Below are 22,862 nucleotides of genomic sequence, written 5' to 3' on the forward strand. Positions count from 1 at the left end.
TAGATAAAAAAAAGTGAAAAAAACTTCTAAAGCCTTATAAGCTAGAGTTAAGATCAAGCAAATAAGAAGGCACTACCAATTAGAGGCATATGGCACATGAATCAAGTGCTCACAAGTAGTAAAGGCATCAACCACATGAGCCCTAAACATATAAGCATGCACAATATTAGGGTATTTATGTCAAAACACATTATTTCATAATCTAGTTTTTATCTACATGTGCAAAAAAGTGAGAAGATGTTAAGTACGTAACATACATCAACTCCTACCTAATAATTATAATGAGAAAATGGATGTGAAAATAAAGGAATAGATTTTCCTCTAAGTACTCTACAAGAAAATTTTGGTTGACATTAACACTTAATGAAATAGATAAGTAAAATACTGAACATTTCATATTTAAAAAATTTGCTATAATAGAGAAAAATGGAAAGAAGAGCTAAAGAACTTTTAGAAAAGAGCTCCATAACAAATAAGATAAGTAAGGAAAAAAATCCTTAGCATTTAAATATATTTTGTTGAGGTATGTGGTTTATGTCAGTGGTGCTTGACCTTTAGTAGTGGCGTGTCCCGTTAACCTATCAAGTACCCACCTTATTGGCACGACATTCAGGAAAAAGCCTAATAGTATATCTCTTATTTAATGAGGCCCAATAAAAATTTGAATGGTAATTAACAATGTATCAATCTTGAGACAAATATGAAACTTTATAAAGTAGAAGAATTTATAGGAAAATCCATAACTTGGTTAAGAAAGGCAAACATATCATCATCTAAAAAGAGAAACCATAATAGAATCTAGAATTTAGGGAAAATAAGAATTTAGAAGTGAAAATAATCTTAAATGATATTAAAAAAAAAAGAACTTAAAATAAAAAATACCTTGGTACTCATAAAAGAATAAAAACCATAAGTTTATAATGGTCAAGATATCTCCATCCATAAGATAATTTAAAAAAAATCAAGATAGCCATAAATATCATTCAATCATGGAAGTAGAATAACCATAAATACCATCTAGTGGTAGAGAAGTGGTATCCAATCGCAAAACCTAGAATGATAATATGTTTCGTCAATTGTATAATCTAAAATATTCCTCCAACATCATCAAGGTAAATAATTCAATAATGTAATGAGAACATTTGTATATAAAAAAAAAGTAAAAATAACCATGAACCAGATGCATGAGTCATTTTTCAAGTGCAATAGTCTATTCAGCACTCAATCAAGTGCAATAATTTATCAAACACCTCTACTGATGGAACCAAGTTAGGGTTTAGGGCATGAATTTATCATACAAGATAATAGGCATAAAAAGTTTCTCAATTTTGTGTTGTATTAACCAAGTTAGAGTTAAAATAGTAACATATTAAAATTTATATTATGCACGAGAATTTATCTAATGGCTTACCTAATAGAGCTTAATTAGTATTGAGTATAGGAATCTATCAAGTAGTATTGAAAATAGAAGCTAACTAATATCACCCCTAAAGTAGCCAATGTTGAGTGTGTAAACATTTAACACTTGTTAAATGTAGGAATATCTTCAACTTTAGATTTATAAGGTCTAAGGAGTGATATTAAGTGTCTAATATTGTTCAACATAAAAAGATTTAAGGCATATCGACTAAGTTGATAAAGGAGTAAAGAATCTTGCCAAGCAACTGCATAAATGGCCTTCGAAATAGCTACTAGAATTAAACCTAAGGAAAAGATCTATTCTTTTAATATGATAAATTTTTGAATTTAATGATTACTATTTTTTTTTACTATGATAAGATTAAGAAAAAGATGTTTTTGAAAAAACAAAACACATCAAAGTGGGGGAAACTATAAGCATTGATTTCTTTGTAAACATGTTACACTAAACAATTGTATTATGATAAACCTAAATGTGATATGCTTTAGAGGAGACAATTTTGGCAAGGCTAAATTAAAATTATTAGAATTCTTAAATATAGGATAAATGTAAGTTAATCAAAACTTGTTTTAAGAGAGCTAAGGTGTACACCTCAAGGTCAGTTACGTGTACCCCCAAGTGTTTAGCTTATTATATTAGTATGTGACACACTTGAAAGATGATGCATATGAGTGGTGTACATCTTAACTGATTAGCATGCACCAAAAGGTATATGGCACATGCTACTCACCATATGTTGTGAACTAATCACTAACATACACCACTCACTTCTCTCTTTAGTTAATCTATTTGATGGATTTTAACTTGACGTATCAAAATTATGTTTAATAACATTTAGACCATATATAATAAGAAAAGTAAAATATAATAAAGATCAATTAACTACTCAATACCTTTTTATTTAATTCTAAGAGTTACGAGAGATTCTTTCTAATTAAAATTGATATAAGGCATAAGATTTCTATATTTTTAAGAATAAACAATCATTTTACTCACTCAAAGACTCCATAAATAGAGGATCGTTCTTTAGAGAAGTGGTCAACAACCTAAAGTAGAGAAATACTAACTATAAGTTAATAAAACAGGTCAAGTTTTAATAAAATCACCTCAATCATAAACTATAAACTAAAATGGATCGTAAAACAAAGAATATGAATATGATCACTTTCTACACATGATTGTTATGAATGATAATGAAATCAAATATTTCTTAAAGGGGCAATTCACTTCTTATTGTTACTTTTCTTTATGATTTATTTTCATTTTGTATATTATTGGTTTTAATTTTCTTTTTTATATTCACTATATTCATTTCATTTATAATAGGTTAATCATATATTCCTCATGACAACACATGAAAAAGCTTTCTAAAAGTGAAAGACATGTGTTGTTGCACAATAATAGAGCACAATATCTTCTAATGTGTCAAGACCATTAAAAAATGTTGAAGGATGTAATTCACTAAATTCAATACTTTAACTAAATTTAATTGTCAAAGTAGTAATAAGTTTATAAATTTCGGTCTAATTGACCCCAACATGATTATAAATTCTAATCAAATCATTGAGTCAAGTTAATCTAGAACATGATCAAATCTAGTAATGAGTCATGACCCTCTGAAAATATTGAAGTAAATTTTGTATTAATGCAAAACAGTTAATCATATAGATATATTCCATTCATCTATTGTATCCTAAAATGACATAAAGTATAGACTATGCTAAATCTTAATAGCTAATTCGTAGGATATATTTCTTTTAAATAATAAATTTGAAAAGCTTCTTCCTCAACTATACCATAGCTATAAATTTCAAGAATTATCTAGAAGATATTATTATATGATATTATCATAGTTTTACTGAGAATAATAGATCTCTAACTACCACTTTAATAATATTACAAAATTTAAATCATACCAAATGACTAGTTTAACCAATTTTTTTATATAATTTTTATGTATACTTTTAGTTAACATGTATGTTGTGCTCGGAACATTTATAATGTTTTGTGAAGTTAATTTCCATTCTAATTATAATGAATAAAATAACTAGATTTTTTGGAACAAAAAATGAATTTCATAACATATTTAAAATAATTATATTCATATTCTGTTAATGGGTTACTGCAGCTAAATGTCCTCCAACTCTAATAAAAAATATCTAAATGTTTATATCATATAAGTTTGACAATATATTTACCACAAAAAATATGAATTCATTTTTTCTAATAGATAGTTAATTAATTGTCCAAGATTAACTGCTAACATGATAACTTTATAGTAAAATACATCTTATTATTTTACTTTTGTAAATTAAGAAAATTTAAGCAAAAATTAAATTATGCAAATTCTAAGAAGTAAATACTGTAAAGTACTTACTAAAGACACAATGTATAGAAGCTCGGAACTTAAATAGAAATAAAGTTATAGATTAAATACAAAAGCGAATAATAGAGTTAGAGTTTACATTCCTTACACAATAGTTTAGAATACCCAATAAGGTTATAAGAATGTCTCTTCTAAAAGACAAATGGTAGTTAAAGCAAAATGAATAAATAAATGTCCTAGAACCACCTTCATTAGTACTTAAAGGGAGTTCAGGTGGTGAACTACTCACAACCCTCTTTCTTATCGGAATTTGGATTTTGGTCTTCTTGATTTGAAATAGTTAATCAAATGGTAAGATACACTAATCCAGTAAGAATATCACACTAATTACAGATACAAAAAACTGAAGATTGGTAAAAATAAAAAAAAATAACTAATGGAATTCTTAATTTAATGTAAATTCGTTTAATATAAAGAAAATCATTTACTCCATATTTACGTAACAAGTATTTTCAAAAGTAATCTATGAAAACTCATATTCATACACTTTTTATTTTCACATATAAAATAATAAGAAACGATCATTTTCTATTTTTACCTACTTACTGGTACCCCTACAGATCCATAAGGATGTCCCTCTACTCGTGAACCTAATATCTAATTAAACAATTAACCAGCCGTCATTAACCATCCGGTAATGAGCACTAAATATTCTACCACCTCGATACTTCATCCGATGTGAGGGTGAACCATATCTCTCAAACATTACTGGTAAGGGACTTTCCAGCCTCGTTCGACTGAGATAATATTCACGATAGGGTTCACTATGTATCGGACCCGTCTGCCAAATCTGTATGTGAAAAACTTTCTGGGTATCCAGTAAGTTTTTCACATACAGATTTCTATCAATATAACAATCAATCACGTAATACCAATAACTCAATCATTTTATATTTACAGATCACTTAAACTATATTTATAACAATCATTTTATATTTACAGATCACTTAAACTATATTTATGTTGATAGTATATAACCGAATAAACTAGATAAATCGATAAGACTATAGAAAATATAAATTTAGAACATGCATTATATAATAACAAACCAATAGAGCAATACAAAAAAATAAACAGAAAATCAAAACAATCGTGAACTAATCGATTTCGGCTACACTAGTGACCTATAATTATTTTTAGGATTCTCTAGTTATTCATAAAAGCACACAATTATCGATTATTAAGCCTTAGTTTATCATAATGGAGAATAAGGTGAGGAATCCTTATCAGAATTGGTGTTTTGGGATGTCATGCTGTCTATTACGCTTCCTAACGGGTACTGGATTTTTTGAACTTTTCCTGTGAAATCCAAAACACTTGTCACGTATCCAAAAATACCATAAAATCTAAAATTGGTGTCTAAAACTCATTCCGGCAAATTTTAGGGTTCCAACACGGCGTCGTCGCCGTGCTCTGATGCTGGCTCCGCTGCTGTTCACCTCGGCCTAGCCGGTTTTGTCAGTTTTGGCCGGCTTTTGGGCAGTTTTGACCATATCCTTGTAAAAAAATACGTAGGGGCCTCGGTTGGCCAGAAAATCACAAAAAAATTGAACCCACCGGCGATAGGGACCTCTAGGTGCAGCGACTCTGCCGGTTCTCCTTCGCATGTGAGGTTTTTTCTTCGGCTAACCTGTACAGAAGAGGACGGTGAATACAATGATTGAAAAATCACGTAAAACGGAAATCGAGATGGACTCATCGAAAGAATTTTGGGACTTTGGCTGCGGCAGCTCCGTCGAGCTTCACCTGTGGTTTTCAACTCATCCATCGCTGTTTTTGCTCCATTTTGGCCATGGGGGTGCTTAGAATCAAATTTCAAGAGGGTAAGAGAAATTTTTACCTTTTTGGCGGTCGGCGGTGGCTCCGGTGCAGTGATGGTCGGCCTCCTTCTCTAACGTCTGATTTTTCTTCTCCGGCAAGGATTGGCGGCTAGCATTTGGGTTCCCGTGTGATGCGAGGTATTTATATCCATTTCGCTTTGATCTGCACCGTCTATCATAATCGATCTCGTCCGTCCGATCGCGCTTAAGGAAGAAATGAATCTGGATCGTCCATCGCGATTTAATTTTGACCGTCTGATCGCGCTTAAAGGGAGAGCAGATCCATATCGTCCACTCTCGCGAGATCGATTTTGGACTGTCCGATCACAGGGCATGCAAATCGCACGTGTGGCATCTCGCGTGGCACTGACGTTAGTGTGCCTCGCCACGCGGCATCCTCCAGTTCGTCGGAGTTGCTAATTGAACAATCCTACGTAGCACATTTTTTTATATTTGCACTATGACCCCCTATTTCTAATTTTTTTTCAAAAATACCACTCGAACCCAAATTTTCGCTCTTTTTTTTCAAAATTATTTTCGATTTCATCTCTAACTTATTTTTTTCAATAAATCTAACAAAAAATTAAAATAGATTAATTTAAAAATAAATTTTTATATATTTTCGAATGTTAAAATTAATCCCGAACCAAATTCCGGGTCCAAATAATATACAATGCAATAATTTGATTCTCTAATTAATTTACATAACAAATAGATATAAGTTTATATGGTGTTATCTATAATAATATCAAACATATTGTGTAGAGATCAATAGGATTTCATAATGTTCTTGTCATATTTATTATTATTAGAAATTTCATAAACTATATTTATAGCAAATAGGTCTAATTATCATAATCTAATCATGATTATCTTCTCATAATGTAATTGTTGAACATTTTATAACTTAAATGAATTTGGTCATTCATATCAAACTATAAAAACAACATAATGATAAAAAATATATATATACTTTTATTGTTATTGAAAGTATTAATTATATTATCTCTAAAATAATATCTTTATAATTTATATATTATATGAAACTGATATGTAGTTAGAACTAACAATATAATTAATATAATATATAATATGAATTAATATAAAAATATTTTTTATATAAATATTGTCTCATATAATTAGTCTGTTAAATTTTGATTTTTCAAAATAAATATTTGGATTTAATTAAATTTTTTTAAAAATATAATTAATTAATTGCATAGTTCGCATTTTATGATAATTTTTTAAAGAAAAAAGTTCCTTTAAAAGAGGTTGGGCTTTGAAATGGGCCAACTATTCCTTAGTGGCAATTTAAGAATAACTAGGAGAAGATAGGGGTAGAAAGGTAATATCAAAATTATCGTTATTATTCATTATTTTTTAAAAAATAATTAATTAATAATATAATGAAACCCACTCCTCTTTCGTTCTCTTCCCTACTACTAGGCTTCAGACCCTGATATCGCATCGCTCCATCTGTTCTCTCGCAGCCTTCTTTCGTTCTGCTCTCTCTTCGCCTTCTTCCTTGTTCTTCCATGTCTGTGATTTTCCTTCTTTCTTTTCTTTTCTCTTTGAATCTTACTATGCAGAGACACCGAATATGCAATTTCTTTGATGAATTGGTGTAACCACGTCATTTGAGATTCAATACAGATCACAAACACATACCATTATCACTCACTGAGTCCGACTCCGACTCTATTGTACTACTTTCTATTTTCATACCTGTAGCGCTTCTGGATATAATGATGAGGTTTCTTCCTCTTCCTCTTCATCTTCCCTCTTTTTTTTTTTGTTTTTGTTTAACTCAATTGATCTCTATTATGGTTCTTGTTCTCTCTTATTATGCTTTTATTTTTCTTTTATTTCTTATTAACTCAGCATCCGAGTTCACTCTCTTGATCCTCTGTTTTCCGTTTAATTGTTTAATCGTTTTGATTTAGTCGATCAGATTATGTGCTCAGTGGCGTGAGATCATGTTCTGATGATTCCACGCAGTATTGGATCCGGTTTTTATTGTTGTTTGGCTAATGATGTTCATGAACATTGTCAGATTTGGTGGGCGAGGCCAGCAATGTCTCGGTGGTTCTCATCTGATTGGTCTGAGTCCAATCACATACAGACATCCTTTTGTTACCCTATTTTCTTTCCTCTTTATTCCTCGTTTTGCTCATCTGTGGAGTGGATATCGATTCAGGCGGTTTTTGCTTTGTCCTACTTTAGCCATGTTTGTTAACTAGAATACGCTTCGATTGCGAGAATCGCAGCAAAAGAAATTGATTTTTTCGGATGCTTCTCTTCCTCTTCTTTTAACCTTTGTGCGGTTCAAGAATGAAGAACGATGGGATGGTGATCCTTCACTCCCGCTATTGTTGTTCTACTGCCGCTCTTCTCTTTAAATCTCATTGAGTTTCCACTACCAATCAGCATCTGCAATTGAATTTAGTTTCTCAGGTTTTGATCTCTTTGGATTCTGTGCTTCGTTTTTCTCTGCCTTGCGGTCTGCTTCTTTGTCCTAAAATTTATTTTGGACAATGCATATAGCAATTCAGAGACTAACCAAAGAAAAAAAAGGAAGAAGAGATCTTATTGTCTAATCTGGGAATTAATACTCCTTTAACTGGATTTGATTTCTGGCTTTTGGTTTTGTGTGGATTTTGGAACTTCCCCTTTTGGCTAATACTCGTCGACGAATAGTGGTGTTCATATTTGGTAAAATAATTATTCGTTCAACTCATCCGAATTTTTCTTTTTACAGGTATCAGAGAGTAAGCCCAGATTGTCTTCCCTTGAGCAACGGCAAAAAGCCTAGCTTGAGAACAGCAACAACCTCAGCATCCAAGGAAGATAACTGCAACAACAATATCGACAATGGAAGAACTATCCCCAACGGCGGTGGATTCAACGGCACTAGCACAAGCACAAGCACTTGCACCAGTTATGACGCAGGAGCTAAGGGCCTTAGATTCAGATCTCCATCTAGAAATCAGGATCTTCACGTCAACAACCATCATCTATCTCACTCCGGTGCTAGTTGTGCACCTGCATCTCCATCTCCCACCTCAGAGAACAACCATCATTATAGCAGCCAGAGCCAGAGACGCGACACCAGTCCAAGCCCCAGTCCTAGCCCCAACCGTGGGGATGTGCTTTTGCAGTGGGGCCATAAGAAGAGGTCAAGGGTGTCAAGGACCGAGATCCGTTCTGCCACCGTCATTATCACTGATGATTCTTCTTCATCATCAGTTCAAGGGAGGCAACCTATCAACAAGCTACAGAGGAGAGCTCTTAGTGCCACCATGCCGCCACCTCCACCGCCGCCTCCTCATCCTTCGAGTGCCTCTTCTAATAATAACAGCAGCAGAGCTTCAAATCTTAGAAATGGGGTGTTTACTGGCAGCGAAACTTCCGGATTCATTTCTAGCAGGTACCACCAAAGTCTCTTCTCGGTTATTTTCTCTTTTTTTCTGGTAAATAAAAAGTCATTCTCTTTCTTCAACTTCTCTCTGGCCTATTTTTCCCCCCTCAATTGAACGCCTCGGATTATTAGTAGATCCGATGTCTCTGTGTTTATACCTTATGGTACTTAGTTGTTAAAATTTGTGAGTTAATCATGTATCACGCAGCAGGTATTTGTAATACCAATGTGATATGTTTCTTTGCATCATAATCCTTGAAAACGAGCTATCTTCTTGATTTACTTTTCAGTTTTGATTTTTATCAGGAACGAAAATTTTAACTATTGATAAGTTAAGTTTGTGTTTCTTGGAATCACTGAATTGCCTGATTTTTTGTCGAGTGGTTAAAGTAATTGTCTCCATATTTGGTGGGTTTCAAGATCTAAAGCCTCTGTTAGTTGTTAGATTATTCTACTGTTGGACATAGGTGAAGAGCAACTTTTTGGCATGTTTACCTTTATACCCCTGAAAAGGTTCACAAAGACGTTTCTCTTACCTTTCTTCACTCCCTCTAGGGCTATGGTAAGGGAATCCAAGAAGGAGCTTCTCCTAGCCTTCGCTTCTTCTTGCTTCTCGTTTTGCTTTGCATATGCTGGTATTTGCGTATCAAATGCTTTTATTCTGTCTCCTGTTAAAATTTACCCCATTATTTTTTCCTTAATTCTCACTCTTCAGCAGTCCTGTGTTCCGATCTTGAAAATCATTTTCTGCTTTCTATATATATATACACACATATTATATATAATAAATGTATTTGTACAAACATTTATGAGACTCCTTTTGGTTTCCTTGCAATTTGTTACCTCTTCAAGTTAGGCTCGTTTCCTTTTAGGTGCGACTGAATTTCTGTCTTTCCTTTTGTCTTCCTTGATTTGTGTTGTTTTGGGTGCACAACCTCATCTACTATTCCAGTCCAAACAACCCCACTTTTTGCAACCAAAAGTAGCAGTATATTGCCTGTGACATCTTTTTGGTCGCCATGATCAGGACTTTAGAAGAGAAATCAGCTGCCACAATTGGATCACCGTCCAGAAATGGGGGCACTAATGGCCGTGTGATTTCTAGATCTGCAGCAGGAAAACGAACCTGTGCTTCTCCAGACAAGGCCACTAAAAAGACATCCTGTTCTGGGTCAACTAAAGATGCAAAACAAAATGGATCCATTGGACAATCTGATCGAATGAAGCAATCCGATTCTGCTTTGGTGCAATCAGAACAAGAAGCTGGTGTTTCTACCATCGCTTCAGTGGCTGGACCTGAGAAAGTGAATATTGAAACCATGGAGTGGCCTAGGATTTACATTGCGCTGTCAAGGAAGGAGAAAGAAGATGATTTTTTGGCTATGAAAGGCACAAAGCTTCCTCATAGACCCAAGAAAAGGGCTAAAAACGTTGACAAAGCCCTCCAGGTATGGCCTAACCAAGGCTTATTTTAGAAGTTGTTTTTTTTTTTTTTTTTTTTTTCTTTATTTTGGTGGCTTTATTTTTTTATTTTAATTAAAATTTTGTATTGGGTTGTTTTTGGCAGTATTGTTTTCCTGGAATGTGGTTATCTGACTTGACCAAGAGTCGGTATGAGGTTAGAGAGAAGAAATGTGTGAAGAAGGTAATGCCTCTGTTTCTCATTATCTCAGGGGGCCCATCGCTCCTTAATTCTTTTAACTTTTAGCACCATAAATGCTTTTCCCGGGTGAATATAAGTTGCATAACCCTGATTGCACTTGTTGGCTTTAGACCAAAGCACCGTAGAAAATTCCACACACGCATAAATATATTTGCTTGTAGATTGAACTCCTTGACCAAATGGGCAGCTCCCACAGCACCACAAAATGTAAATTGAATTTGGAAGCGTGACCTATATTTTGTATTGGTTTCTTGTATTTATGTTAATCGTTATAGACAAGATTCTAGATTTCTGATCTAATTAGGTAAATAGAAACTGACAATGGGCCCTACCCTCTTAACCCACAGGGGGTTCTGAAAGAGGTTAAGAATGAACCACCATTGAGGTGTGATATAAGTTTTTTTTTTTTTTTTTTTTTTTTTTTTTTCTTCTTTTAGAAGAAAAGAATTGTATGGTATAAGCTAATAAGAAAATATCAAATGGGTAAGTAAATCAGCCAGGGATTAAGAAACGGGGAATGAAGAAATTACTTTAATTGGGGACTGAAAGTTGATATTTTTTTTTTTTTTTTTTTTTTTTTAAATGCAGCAAAAGAGAAGGGGCTTGAAAGGAATGGAGAGCGTGGAGAGTGAGTCAGAGTAAGTAGTAGCAAGCAGCACTACTAAGTCTATTACTAAGTCTATCAAGAAGATGAATCCTTCCAACCTGAACCCCTTGACCACTCCCACTTTTTCTTTTTCTCTCTTTTTTTTTTCCGTCGAAATATAAAAATAGAAGTGAGGAGTGGGTAGTGGAAAAATTTGGGCAGGTTCCACCATCGACCAATCTAATTTTGCAGATGATCTCACCTGAAGCCATCCCTAGTGAGTGAGAGAGAGAGAGAGAGAGAGAGAGAGGGCGAACTGTTGATGATAAGATGCAAACAGCGAAACGGCTGAGTTTTGCTTCTTGTTATTCCGGAGGGCAAGTAAAAAGCAGCTCTTTCTCACAACCAAACAACCTCTTTTCTGAATTCTTTTTTTTTTCTTTGCAAAAAAAAAAAAAAAAAAAAAAAGAGAGAGAAAGTTGTGATTTGTTTTAATGGTAGTTGTGGTTTATAAATTCTTTGGTTTATGCTAATGTCTTGGTATCGACAATGACAAGAAATGTGATTTTTGTTTCTTATTCTTGCTTCCTCTACAATTATTTTTGGCTAATAATTGATGGAGGATAATGAAGTTGAATTTTGTTCAGTATTTTAGGGTTTTGATAATGGAAATACAAATGAATGATTTATCAAATCGAATATATTAATTCAAATATTTAACTTACAATTAATTTTTTATGTAGTACATAATTAAAATTTAAGATTAAATCAGAATAAAATCAAGGAAAGTAAAATTTTGGAATTGTTCCAAGCAAACCTGGTAATGGTTCAAGTGTTGAATTTAGTATATGAATTGAATTATACATCAAAGTTTTAAATTATGACTAAATTTTCTCTATTAAAGAGTTAACACATAGGAATTAGACCATAATATAATACATTTGAACCAGAAAACAACATTTGTTACAAAATTTATATTAAATTATTTTTTATGCTATTGTTAAAATTTCCCATGTTTTACCAACTGTGTGCTGATATTTTAATTGAAATAACCTTCGTATTAAATTAACTAGATTGGTACATTGTATTGTGCTCATAATATAATTTTTAAAAGATTAATAAATATTTAGAAATTATGTGCTACTATTTTATCTGAACTAAAAATGTATAAAAGAAAAGAAAAAAAAAATTAATTTCTAAGGAAAATGTGAAAAATAATAATAATTATTATTGTGCCTTTGACATTTATTAAAAAAAATATGTAGAATGAATGAATAGTTGTAATTAAGAGCTTATACAACGAATAATTTCAAAATTTATAATAAATTAAAGATTAACAGTATAATAATATCATCACATTAATTTTATGTATATTTTAAAAATTACATTAATTTAATTTTAAACATATTTAAATGCATAAGTTATAAGTCAATTGAAAATTTATTAAAAAAAATGAAATTAGGTGGATTAAGGGAAAAGGGGAGGAGGGTGGTGGTGTTCTTCTCCTGCGTCTTTTTCAGTCAGGGAAAAATTAAAAAAAAAAGATTAAACAATAAATTTATTATTGTTATTAAATAAAAATAAAGATAAATTAATATGAGAGAAGAAACCATTAATTGAGCATCTTACAGTGCCTTCATATATTATAAAATTTAGTTTAAGACTATTGTAATGTATCCGAATTTCTTCAATAACTCACAAATAAACTCTCCGGTATGTTATTAACAAAATATTTTATATGCACCAATCTTTTAGCCATTTACCCATTTTTTGCAGCATAAAAAAAATCTAACCCAATATTTCATACTTGAATATCATTTCAACCCGATTCGATTCAATTCAATCATTCAAACTTGGTTCCAAGTAAAAAAGTTTAAATTATACGTAATAAGTAAAAAAAAAATTAATCATATAACTGGTAACAAATTAGAACGGTATTAGTTCAATTAAAATATGACATGAGTTTTACGTCGACACTTTCGCAAAGAAAAATATTAGTATGCACTAATAATAAAAAATTAATTATATCTACGAGTGAGATTATACCGAATAAAAATCGTTATAAAAGTAAGATTTATATTTAAATCGTCACAAAAGTATTCATTACTAAAATGTATAAGATATAATTATCACATGGGAAAGATTGGTTCATCTTGAGAAGCTAACAGCTCCCTTGAGAAACCAAACCAAGTACTACTAATTGCATGTAGGTGTATAAGTTACATAAAATATCACACGCATCCAACAACAATTAATTATATGCCTAATATGTAACATTCTTATTCGACTATGTCCAATGCAATTGGTATATACGAAATAAATGGTTTAGATACATACGTGTAAACACATAATATATAGTTAGAATATAATTGCTAAACTCACTTAATTTCAGAGTTAAAAATTAATGTATGTGCCTAACTTTTAAATATGACAATACTTTTCATAAATAGATTAAACATTATTTTAAATTTTGTTAATATTAATTTTTTTAAAAAATAATATTAATGACACCTTAGTCTGTTACATTAATTTACTATACTCTTAACTTTATCTTTAAAATTTGTAACTGTGATAATCGGACCCACCAGTTGCGGAAAAAATAATAATAATAAAGCGTAAATTTCAATTTGATCGTTTGTGATTTGTGATTTTTCAATTCAAATTTTTTTCTGTCTTTTAGCAACTCACTACATTATATTTCAAAAGTTAATGAAATTCACTATCTTATAATATTAGAAAAGTAAAAAATAAAAATAAATAACTCACTTTTTAGTTCAGTATCGAGAATAGAAAATTTCTTTCATCTGATTTTGGTATAGTTTAGACCGATTTTAAATTAATGTTGGATGGATAAAATGAGAATTGCATATCTGTAAGCATAAATTATACATTATTTACATACCAAGTTTCTTAACATGAAAATATAGTTGGAGATAAAGCATAAAAAAAAGGATTTGAAGGAATTAATATGGATGCATGCATCAATGGGATGAATATATGAATTAATTACATATAGGTAGTTATCAAGATTATGAAGCAGAGCAATAATTTTTGCTATAAATGTCTGTTAAGTTGTGCATATATATATATATATATATATATACACGTATCCAAAATGTTTACTGTGTGTATTTGCTCAAGTTTGTTAAAAAAAAGGGAACCCAAGATTTTGTAACGGAAGTAAATTCTTACTATTGTTTATAAAAGAAATAAGCTTGTAATTTCCTGGAGTGAGATTATATTTTCATAGAAAATTCTACATATATATATATATGTATTTATAAGATTTTCTATGTTTATTCAAAGTAATGAAATAATAATATTATCTAATATTATGAATTAACCGAAGGTGAGCTGTTGTTTGCTTTATATGTATATATATAAAAAGAATTGTTGGCGTACTGTATACATAGAATTTGTGTATATATATATATATATATATATAAACATTTACACCTAGATATAGCACATGAAGTTAAGCATTAAAGCAGCAATATTAGTGCTATAAGTCAGGCAAATCTGAAAAGTAACTTAACTTACACCTAATCGTTTTGACACACTCCTAATTAAAATCTGGACTTTATGTTTTTCCAAATACCTCTCCATGTGGGTAGCTTGCAAGGAATGAGTTGGAGAGACGGGACAAAACTTTTGAGCCAAAGTTTTTATCTTCAATCAAATTTAAATGAATTGATTAGGACCCCAGAGGTGCTCTTTGAGGAATTCCTTTTCTTCTCCTCGAATTCGTATGGCGAGGAGGAGAAGGAGGGGTGTCTTGGACAATTTCTCTTTGGCTTCCTTCATATGATTCTCCTTCTTCTTCTTCTTCTTCTTCTTCTTCTTTCTTTACTTTCGATGGGAAACTACTCCTCCACATTCCAAATTCTAATCTTCCTCCCCTTGTCTCTTGCTCGATCTTCGAACTCGAGATTATTAGACTCGCATCCCCATTTCTTTTAACTCCTTCAAGCTGATCAATCAAAATTCACTACTAAATTAACTGGCTTATGTATAATACTCAACCTGATTACAAATCATGAGTAAAGAAAACATACTAAATCAATATTTTCATCGAATACTGACCTTGCATCCCAAAGAACAAAAACGGTAGGGATCTAAGAGACTTCTTCCACATATTTTACATAAATGAGAGACAGCTTTACCAGTTGGAGCCTTGAGTTGTGGCCTCTCATTCAAGAAAAGAACTCTAGCACTGTTTATTACGTAAGTTTGCACTCCACTTATATCCAACACCTTTTGAATCTCAGAAACCCTAACCACATCATGGTACGACGAGCGTCTGATCTGCATACCCCAGAAAAAAAAATCAGATCATCATCACCCACGATTATCTGATAAAGAGATTGATAGAGAGAGAGAGAGAGAGAGAGAGAATAATCACTTGGATAACAGAATGATCTTGGTGTCTGGAAGATCGGCAATAGATGCAAAATGCATCCTTGTTACAATCAAGACAGAACATGTTGCACTCGCTTCTGGGTGTATCAGAGTGCGTAGGGCAGACGGTGAAGAAGGAAGCAGATAAGAGTGATTCTAGCCAAGGTGGTGCCAGCATTTCTTCCTGTTTGGACACCGAGAAAATCTCAAATTAACTCGGTCAACCATAAAAATTATATAGTATCAACAATCTTATTTATTAATGCATATCTCACGAGATAAATGAAATAAAATAGAGAAGAGAGACTAGAACTGATCATGTACTGTAATTACCGTCGACATTGATGATAGGAACAGTAATGGAGGCTCCACAAATGAGAGAGAGAGAGAGAGAGAGGATTAAAGAAGCAGCATTACAATAAACATATTAATATAAAAGGGGTTTTTTAGTATAAATTTATATGTAAGATGAAATATAATCAGAGGTGTGGGTGATGCAATGGCTAAGATTTAGGGTATGTTAGGTTGAAGTGTGTTTTGGAGCGTTGGATCATAATTGGGTTGGGCAGCTTCCTCTCTTTAGTAAATCTCCACAAATTAAAACAAATCATGTCTTCTAATCACTTTCCATAAATATATAACAACGTTATAAAAAAGACAACAAATAATCCACGTCTTTTTCTTCTATATTATTAATAATAATAATTAACGAGGGGTTTTGAAATATTTTTATTTCAACTTGGGAGTTCAAATCCAAGAGTTTGACTTCAAGTGAACTTAACCAAACCTATAAATATTTTCTTTTATAAATTTGTATGTAATACATATATGAGTATTTATAAAATATATAAATATTTTTTAATTTAATTTATTTTGTTTTTATTTCTTGTTATTTCCTTTTTCTCCCTCCTCACCCTTCTCTGTTTCCTTTCTTCTTTTCTTCTCCTTCTTTTCCCCTTCCTCGGCCCACCTGTACTCTAAAGGATATTCCCCAAAACGTTGGCGTTTTGAGGAACCTCCTTAAACTGCCTCCCAAAACGTCGTCATTTCAGGAGGCAACCGAGGAGGAAGAAGAATTTGAGAAGTAAGTGGAAGTCGAACTTTTTCAGACATTAAAGAGAGTGAAAATTACATTAGAGAGTGTTTTACATCAAAAATGTTAGAATAAACTTTTAACAAGAATTAGAAAATTAAGAAAATTTATCAGATATATAAAATCTTAATATTAGGCCGGGTGACAAATTTAGTACATAACTCAAAATGTAACAAGAGATGCACCGATATTCATATATATATATATATATATATATAATTATATAAAAGTTCACCGAGAAAAAGATTAAAAAGAAAATGTTATCATATATTTAATCAGTATATACGTCGATGATTTTATTATCAAAGATCTAGAAAACGACAAAACTGAAAAAAAAAAACAAAAAAAAAAAAGAAGAAGAGCATACCAGAGAACCCGAATGAATTCAAAACTTAACTATGAGAACTGGAAACTTCCCTTTGCCATTTTCACTTTTTTAACTCCACGTAGCATTCCCTTCAGTAGAGTCACCCGACATGTGTAATCCACGCGTCCTTCTTTCACTTAATCCACACAGTGACTAATGGGATATCTCCTGTAACAAAATTTAATCTCGAACTTGCTCGTTTCATACCTCTCTTATCCAGTCCAGATTCATCAATGGCGCCAAAGCGTTCAACGAGGCTTTTGGCTTTGAAAACCACCCAGAAAATCATAGAGAAAGTGGAAGTCTCGGTTGTTCCATCCTCCGGACGAGAACAGGAGATAACTGACGTCGCTGTACAGAAATCACCAGTCAAAGTCATCCCCGTCGAAGAAAAATCACGTAAAACAGTTCGGATTCCTGTCGAAGAAACACCAAGTTTAAAAACCATTCCAGTAAAAACACCGGAGAAGGAGCAGGAGACCATTGATGATCAAGAACCCGTTACCACTTCTGAGGAAGTAGCAGCAGATAATGAGCAGGAACAAGAAAAGGAAGAAGAAACAGATCAGACCCAAGAAGGGATAACTAGTAGTGAACCAGCTGGAACAACGAAAGAAGAGAAAGTTGAAAAGAGACCATCAAGAAGAGGGAGACCAAGGAGGAGGAGGAAGAAGAAGAAAGGAAGTGATGAAGGTAATTATAAAGGATACAAGAGGTATGTATTTAAAGTGTTGAAGCAAGTACATCCAGAGCTAGCTATATCATCAAAAGCAATGGTGATAATCAATGGATTCATGAACGATATGTTTGAGAGATTAGCCGACGAGGCAGCCAATCTGTCGAGATATAGTCATAAAGCGACGCTGTCTTCCAAGGAAATTCAAGGAGCGGTGAGACTGGTTTTGCCTGGGGAGCTTAGCAAGCATGCAACTGCTGAGGGATCCAAGGCTGTCACCAACTACATGTCCTTTCCTCTTCACAACTCTTAAACTTCTTAAACCAAATTCAAATTTATACAATATTAGCTTAAAAGTAGGCAGGTGCAGTGTGTTTTTACGATATGAGAGTATTACTATTAAAATTAGTATGTGTTTGGTAACTTAGTTTATATGTCTGAATTGTTTTCTTTAGTGCCCCTTTTACTTTTGTTTTGTATATAATTTAAAAGGGAATTAACAATTGAGGTATGTTAAAGCTTGTTTTATATAAAATTTGCAGTCGAGTTTAATTAATTACAATTGTTGCGGATGAGAGAAACTATCTGTGTGAGAGAGTTAAAAAAAAAATTCATTTAACTAAGGAAGAATACATCAAAAGACGAACCAGAAGTCTAGGGGAATCACACGTCTTTGCACAGTAAACTGAGATATGGGTTTCAAGGAGTTTTATTTGCTAATCCATGAGCTATCAAAGTATACCATTTAAGAATTTCAAGAGGTTCTATTTGCAATAATATATGAGTTATTAAATTATAATTGTGTAATATGAGTTATTAAAATTTCCTAAAAAGTTTAACAGATTGAAATAATATTAATATGTTTAAAATTTTTAACTAATAAGTTATTTTTGAATATTATTTTTAATAAAATTCGTTCATTTATCATTTTTAAAAGGTATTTTAATTCAGTTTAAAGATATTTTTTAATGTTGAATTTTAATATGTAATTAATATTAAAATTTTTAACGAATAAGTTATTTGGAGATCATGGCATGGTGTTATTAGTGTTTTAGTTTAATAGTATTTTCGAGCTTCACTCTTATTAATATTCATCCATTCATCATTTTTAAGAGGCATCAGAATTGTGATAGAATTATTTTCATTTACAATCTGTTGATTAAAAAAAAAAAAAAATGTAGGTTCTAGAGAGATTGTGAATTTGAGAAAATGATTATCTTACCTTATTGTGGAAAAATGAGGTATTTATACACGGTAAATTTATGTTATTTACATAAATGACCCAGCATATTTAACTAATTACATGAATGCCCAACAAATATAAAGAATTATAAAAATTGCCTATAGAAATACTATGTATATTTCAATAGCCCCCTCTTAAGTTGAAGTACAAATTTTGAATACCCAACTTGAGTATAACAGCCTTGAATGGAGAAGAAGTAAGAGGCTTTACAAAGCAATCAACAATCTGATGAAATTACTAGAATAATAGTTGGGAATTTATTTGTAAATACTAGAAATTTGGGGCTACATTTATAAATAGTCCTAAATTAATTATGTATATAAATAACTATTGTTGAAAAATATAAATTACTTTTCTACTTTACTTCAGGAATTCATTTTGTTTGATTAATCTCAAATTTTTGTCAATTTCTTTTTATTTTCAGTTCAATATTCTCACATAATTCGGCATGGCAGAACAAATTTTTTTTTTGGTCGTAAATCGTTGATTGTAAAATTGTTTATTTGTCAATCGTACTACTGCAAGGGATGTTGTTTTAACTGTTATATATTTTTACTTTATTAACTACTTTTTATTGTATTATGTTTTGATTTGTCCTATTTTTCAAGCCATATGATTTTCTAAGTAGTTGAGTCAAAGTAAGAGTCTGTTAGTCATGGAATTGTTATTTTTTTTAGTATTTTATGGTCATGTAATTGCCTATAAAAAAGCACTGCTTTGCTGAATAAAAATACTGCTTTCTTTTTTCTACATCTGCTCTAGCTGTATGTAACACCCAAAATTTTTATTTTATTTTATTTTAATTTTATTGAAATTTTGTTTAATTTTAATAATTAATTTATAATGTTTTAATTTAATTTAATAAAAATAAAAATAATAATAATAATAAAATAGGGTAAAATTATTTTTAAAATTTAATTGAAATTGATTTTGAAAAAAATAGGTGAAATTTTGGATTATGGGGATATTTTTTTTAAAAAAATTGAAAATCAGTGATCAAAACGCAATTTTAAAAAATAGCGCCACGTCAGCAGCCGCATCAGCAGCCCCGACCAACCAGGAGACCCCGCGTGGCAGGGACGCTGACGCGAGAAGCCACGCGAGACGGAGACACGTGGGTGATCTGCGTGCGCAAGATCGGACGGCTCAGATACGTTCCTGCGCGCACGGACGGCCCAGATTTATTTTCAATTTAATCGCGATCGGATAGCCCAGATAAATCATGATGGACAGCTTAGATTAAAAAGGGAATGTTATAAATAATCGCATCCACACCTAACCCCAAACCCTAGCAGTCAGAACCCTCGCCGGAGAAGACGACCCAGCCACCGGAGGAACTGGTCGCCGCCACCTGCCACCGCACTGAAGGATTTTCTGACAGCTAAACGAGGTAAAATTTCTCTCATTGGCTCGTTTTTCGATGCTGAACCTCCCTGTGGTAAAATCGGAGCTAAACTACTGGCCAATTGGCCGAAAAATACCGTCACAGTCCAGCGGCACCACCGCAGGTTTTCTCAGTTTTTGCCTCCGATGAGGTCATTCCCGGTTCCCGTTCGATGTAATTTTTATACCACTGTGACCACCGTCCTTTTCTCTACAGGTTAACCGGAGCAAAACACCAAATCGCAGCTTGTGCCGGAAGAGCCGCCGCACCCGAGAGCTTCGCCGCCGGTAAGTCTCGGTTTTCTAAAATTTTTTGGCCCATCGAGGGCCCTAGGGGTGTTTTGGCTGAATTCGGCCGAAAACGGCCAACTCGAGGCGGATCGCCAAAAGGGCTCTGGGTCTGATTTGAGATTTTTTGGGGACATGTGCAGGTACCGGAAGTGTGTTTCAGTTTCTAGAAAAAAAAATTAAGAAATCTAAGGACTGCCCGTAGGTGCAGTGAGAACCCAATTTCAGACTCCGAAACAAGTAAGGATCTTTCACCATATTTTCTATTACGGTATTAAAGCTTAATAAATGATAAAACGGTATTTATGAATTAATAGATATGTATAATTAATTAAGATTGCTAATGGAGCCCGAATATGATGTGTTTTTCGATAAGTTGTTGTTTGATATATTTTACAGTTTTAAATGCAGTATGGTGCCCGATGTGTTTATTCTATAGTTTCGTATGCATGAATCACAGTTTTATTTATTATGGTTTGAATTATTGTGAACCCGATGTTGTACTGCCTTGTTTGATATCCATTAGTGGTTTACGTATTTATGTTTGATTGGATAATTGAGATTAAGAAAAAAAATAAAAAAAGGTATGTGAATTGATAAATGGATAATGTTGACAGCCTGACTAGATATCCTGAGAGATGGTGGATGGACCGAGTCCATAAGAAACCCTACCGGGAACGTGGTCTCTCATATCGAACGGGGTATGGAGACTTAATATATTTTGGCGCCCATACCGGATGGGGTATGGGGACGGCCCGTTTCACCCTCATACCGGACGGGGTATTGAGGTTTATGGTTTTGGCGCCCATACAGGACGGGGTATGGGGAACGACCCTGGAATTAAGTTACTAATGTGAATGGTTCACCTGTAACGGGGACACCCTATGGATCCCCATGGATACTAGTAGGCTGATAAAAGATGAAATTTGTTGCCTAATGATTGAAATATAAAAGTATGATATGTATTATGTTACAGAGTGTGCATGATCTAATAATGTTTATGATGTTATGGTTTCTCATAAGTTGTTTTCATGAATCTCACCAACGTAAGTGGACAGTAAAGGTTTTTATTATTGATAAATGAGTTTGTTATAAATTATACTCCATTGGTCGTTTTTATTTTCTACCAACCTTTACTTTTGTGACAGTGAGATAGTGTGATGTCTTTACTGGGTTAGTGTAGCTCATTCCTTACTTAACCATTTCAGATCAGGAGGACTTGGTTCCCGAACTCGTTCTGCAGGAAGACAGCGAGTAGAAGCCTAAGAATTTATTAGTTTTCCTTATAGTATTCATTTATAGTATTTCCTTTAGTTAGTTTATTCTTTCATAGGTTTAATTCGTTTTGGTTATTGTGTAAGGGATGTTAATCATAATCTATTTTATTTCGCTTCCGCACTTATAATAAATTTATACATTTCTTTTTAATTTCCGGGGTCGTTACAGTTGGTATCAGAGCCGCGTTCCTCGGACTTGTCCCTTACACAATAATACTTAGAGGAATACCAAACTGAGAATTATTACTCAACCCTTCCTTGTATAATGCAGGTACAGAGATATGAGGAGAGGGAGACCCCCACTAAACCGAGCAGCCCGGGATGATTTGCTTCGGGAAGATGTTGATAGAATATTTGAGATGATCGAAAGGATCATTGCTACTCAACAAGGTCGAGAGGAGAGAAGGGAATTACCCGACCCTCCCCCACACCACAGTTTGAGCCACCACTGTAGTGAGCGGATCCCGAGCTACCTCGACAAGAGCCTGCTCCTCCACAATACCACCCGGCACCACTGCCGCAGTATAATCCGGTGCATCAGCCACCGTATTGCCCGGCATCGCCACAGTATGATCCGGTGCCCCCATTATATTAGCAGGTGCTACCACAGGGCCCCCTTGTCTATCCTCAGCCCGGCCGAGTCTCTCTTCCACGGGACCCAGCTCCTTCCCTAATTGACTCGAGCTACGTAGAGACGTACAAGAGACTAAACATTTCCACTTTTGCAGGGGAGTCTTCTTTCGAAGATGCTAAGTACTGGTTGGCAGAAACAGAGAAGGCTTTCAAGACCTTAGGAGTAGTTCCTGAACAGAGGGTTACTCTTGCTTCCTACATGCTAGTGGGG

General features: G+C 33.0%; 3 protein-coding genes across 4 annotated transcripts; 2 read left to right on the forward strand and 1 right to left on the reverse strand.

Annotated features, from left to right (window-relative positions):
* The first annotated feature begins 7,052 nt into the window (after window positions 1-7,052).
* On the forward strand, window positions 7,053-11,871 carry LOC110817399 (Serine/Threonine-kinase, putative (DUF1639)). 2 transcript variants are annotated; one of them, XM_088213677.1, is made up of 6 exons: window positions 7,053-7,379; window positions 7,680-7,975; window positions 8,385-9,053; window positions 10,072-10,492; window positions 10,612-10,689; window positions 11,296-11,871. In XM_088213677.1, exons 2-6 carry the CDS (start codon window positions 7,968-7,970, stop codon window positions 11,347-11,349), a joined length of 1,230 nt encoding a protein of 409 aa, XP_088069803.1. In that variant the 5' UTR covers window positions 7,053-7,379; window positions 7,680-7,967; the 3' UTR covers window positions 11,350-11,871. The 2 variants fall into 2 exon arrangements, with proteins under 2 accessions (XP_088069803.1, XP_088069802.1); XM_088213676.1 differs by lacking the exon at window positions 7,680-7,975.
* A 2,897-nt stretch (window positions 11,872-14,768) lies between these two features.
* LOC110817362 (protein RGF1 INDUCIBLE TRANSCRIPTION FACTOR 1-like) lies at window positions 14,769-16,284 on the reverse strand. Its single transcript, XM_088212320.1, has 4 exons — window positions 16,025-16,284; window positions 15,696-15,875; window positions 15,377-15,598; window positions 14,769-15,263 (listed from the first exon to the last, which is right to left on the reverse strand). The coding sequence occupies exons 1-4, from the start codon at window positions 16,031-16,033 to the stop codon at window positions 14,988-14,990; spliced, it is 687 nt and encodes a 228-aa protein (XP_088068446.1). The 5' UTR covers window positions 16,034-16,284; the 3' UTR covers window positions 14,769-14,987.
* A 1,040-nt stretch (window positions 16,285-17,324) lies between these two features.
* On the forward strand, window positions 17,325-18,389 carry LOC110817363 (uncharacterized). Its single transcript, XM_022045864.2, has one exon. It carries the CDS (start codon window positions 17,385-17,387, stop codon window positions 18,138-18,140), a length of 756 nt encoding a protein of 251 aa, XP_021901556.1. The 5' UTR covers window positions 17,325-17,384; the 3' UTR covers window positions 18,141-18,389.
* Window positions 18,390-22,862: the final 4,473 nt, after the last annotated feature.

This window comes from Carica papaya, chromosome 2 (assembly GCF_054855325.1).
Source record: "Carica papaya isolate Zhongbai chromosome 2, ASM5485532v1, whole genome shotgun sequence".
Classification (NCBI taxonomy): domain Eukaryota; kingdom Viridiplantae; phylum Streptophyta; class Magnoliopsida; order Brassicales; family Caricaceae; genus Carica; species Carica papaya.